This window comes from Acanthamoeba castellanii, assembly GCF_000313135.1.
Source record: "Acanthamoeba castellanii str. Neff unplaced genomic scaffold scf7180000084772, whole genome shotgun sequence".
Classification (NCBI taxonomy): Eukaryota; Discosea; order Longamoebia; family Acanthamoebidae; genus Acanthamoeba; species Acanthamoeba castellanii.
In genome coordinates, this window is record NW_004457676.1 from 1 (window position 1) to 1,812 (window position 1,812).

The 1,812-nt window shown below is 56.2% G+C and overlaps 2 protein-coding genes across 2 annotated transcripts; both read right to left on the reverse strand.

Annotated features, from left to right (window-relative positions):
* Nucleotides 1–71: 71 nt before the first annotated feature.
* On the reverse strand, nucleotides 72–485 carry ACA1_271960 (uncharacterized protein; the record flags this gene model as incomplete). Its single annotated transcript, XM_004353693.1, has 2 exons — nucleotides 72–143; nucleotides 193–485. Coding segments are annotated over 2 exons (365 nt in total), but the record flags the coding sequence as incomplete, so codon positions are not given.
* A 625-nt stretch (nucleotides 486–1,110) lies between these two features.
* ACA1_271970 (uncharacterized protein) lies at nucleotides 1,111–1,689 on the reverse strand (the record flags this gene model as incomplete). The annotated part of the gene is made up of 2 exons (XM_004353694.1): nucleotides 1,111–1,491; nucleotides 1,603–1,689. The coding sequence occupies 2 exons, from the start codon at nucleotides 1,687–1,689 to the stop codon at nucleotides 1,111–1,113; spliced, it is 468 nt and encodes a 155-aa protein (XP_004353746.1).
* Nucleotides 1,690–1,812: the final 123 nt, after the last annotated feature.

Below are 1,812 nucleotides of genomic sequence, written 5' to 3' on the forward strand. Positions count from 1 at the left end.
AGTGAAAAAAAGGAAATGAGCAACACCCACTCTCCTCGGTTTGCGTTTCTCCAGAGCGGAGTGTGGTACCACTTGAAGTGAACTCGGGCGGCGCGGTCCTGAGAAGAGAAGGCGAGAGTGAAGCCCTCGGAGTCGCTCCCGCCCTGCAGCTGCCCGAACGTCGCTGTGCGCTGGTTCCCGCAATCATGGTACTGGGGGGGTTGGCGCTGGTCCTTCTGACACACAGCAGGGGTCATGTCGTCCACCGTCTGGCAGAAGGTGTTGCTCACCACGCCGCACACGGAGTAGAAGTAGGTGTTGCCCCAATCGTCGAGCACAACATCGTTATCACCAAGCTGCCTGGCCAGCGGGGAGAGGTCGTAGGAGTAAGCGCCCACCTTGCCTTGGCAATCGCTCCCGCCCAATACGGCATGAGCCATGAGGCCCACCAGGACCAGCACCACTAACGGTCCCATGATCGACTGGCAGCCATACCTTACCTTCATGTTGTCTTGTCGTGGGTGGGAGAAGTTAATGTGCACGGTGGTCCGCTGCCCAGAGACCTTTAAAAAAACGGCAGGTTTTATCCAAGCAAAAACCAATTAACAGTGAAATTAAAGCACTTTCCCATTCCTAGTAAACAAGAGAAAACAGGCAACAGGAGCTATTGCGCAATAGCTCCTGTTGCCTGCATGGCCCGAAAAGTGGGCTCAACGTCTTGAACGCGGCCATAAAAGGAGTGTTGTCTCGGGGGTTTTGAACAATGCAAGACTTCCCTCGAGGGATTGACAAAGCGCTCCCACTTGCAGGTCGAGTTCCATGCAGTAGGCGATCATCCTATGTGACTCGGGTAGAACCACTCTCCCGTGGGCGCTGTCCTTGTCCTTGTCAGGGTGGCTGACAAGTTCGGCAATTAGCGGCGAGATAAGAGGTGGCTGGGCTACAGCCTTTGGCAGTAACCACATTGATTGACTTCTGGACCTGCTTCTTCTTTTCTGTCTGCTGTCGTGTGCAGGCCAAAAGAACAGAGCGGGGCGCAAAAGGTTAGTTCACCATCATGGGCATGTAGTGGTCAATTCTTATAAGAAATGCTTGTACCTCCGCCAAGGAGGGGCAGCATGCCCCAACGGATCAACAAACGTTTCGCCAGCGCTTGGACATCATGCTGTAGATGCTGCGGGCTTCAACGCGTTCGCCATCGTCGAAGCAGTCCCGGATGAGCAACATCACATGGCCGTAGCTCTCGGAGTCGAGGTTGGCGTTGACCATGAAGATCTCGTGCTCCTCCTCCATCGAGCCGGTGGCGAAAGGGATCCACGCCGGGTCCTCGGCCATGTCCAGCCACCCGCAGTGGCCGGGTCCGAAGATGTCCGCGTGCGTCATCGGCCCTCCTCGACCGTCGCCGACGTCAACGAGCGGGCACACGGTGAAGTTGTCCTCTTCGTTTTGGAGCCCATTGCAGAAGCGGTACAGCTGCCGCAGATCGTTCGGCAGGCGGACATGCTTTCCCAACTGCACGACACGATCACGCGCGTTTCACACACAGCACACACCACACGCATACAAGTATTGGCCACAAGTCAGGGAGTGAGATGGCGCGGATGGAGGAGAGGATGTACGCACGTTGGTGCGTAGCTGCTGCTCGAATTGATCGATGAGCCTCATCGGGAGAGGGTCGGCCACGGACTCGCAGACGCCGCCAATGCGCATCAGAAGCTTTTTGAATCCGGGGTTGACTTTGTACGGCTCAAAGTCGTACTCCTCTTCGGAGGACTCCTGGTCCTCTTCTTCTTCTTCTTCTTCTGACTCTGTTGTTGAAGGCCCTAGGGTGAG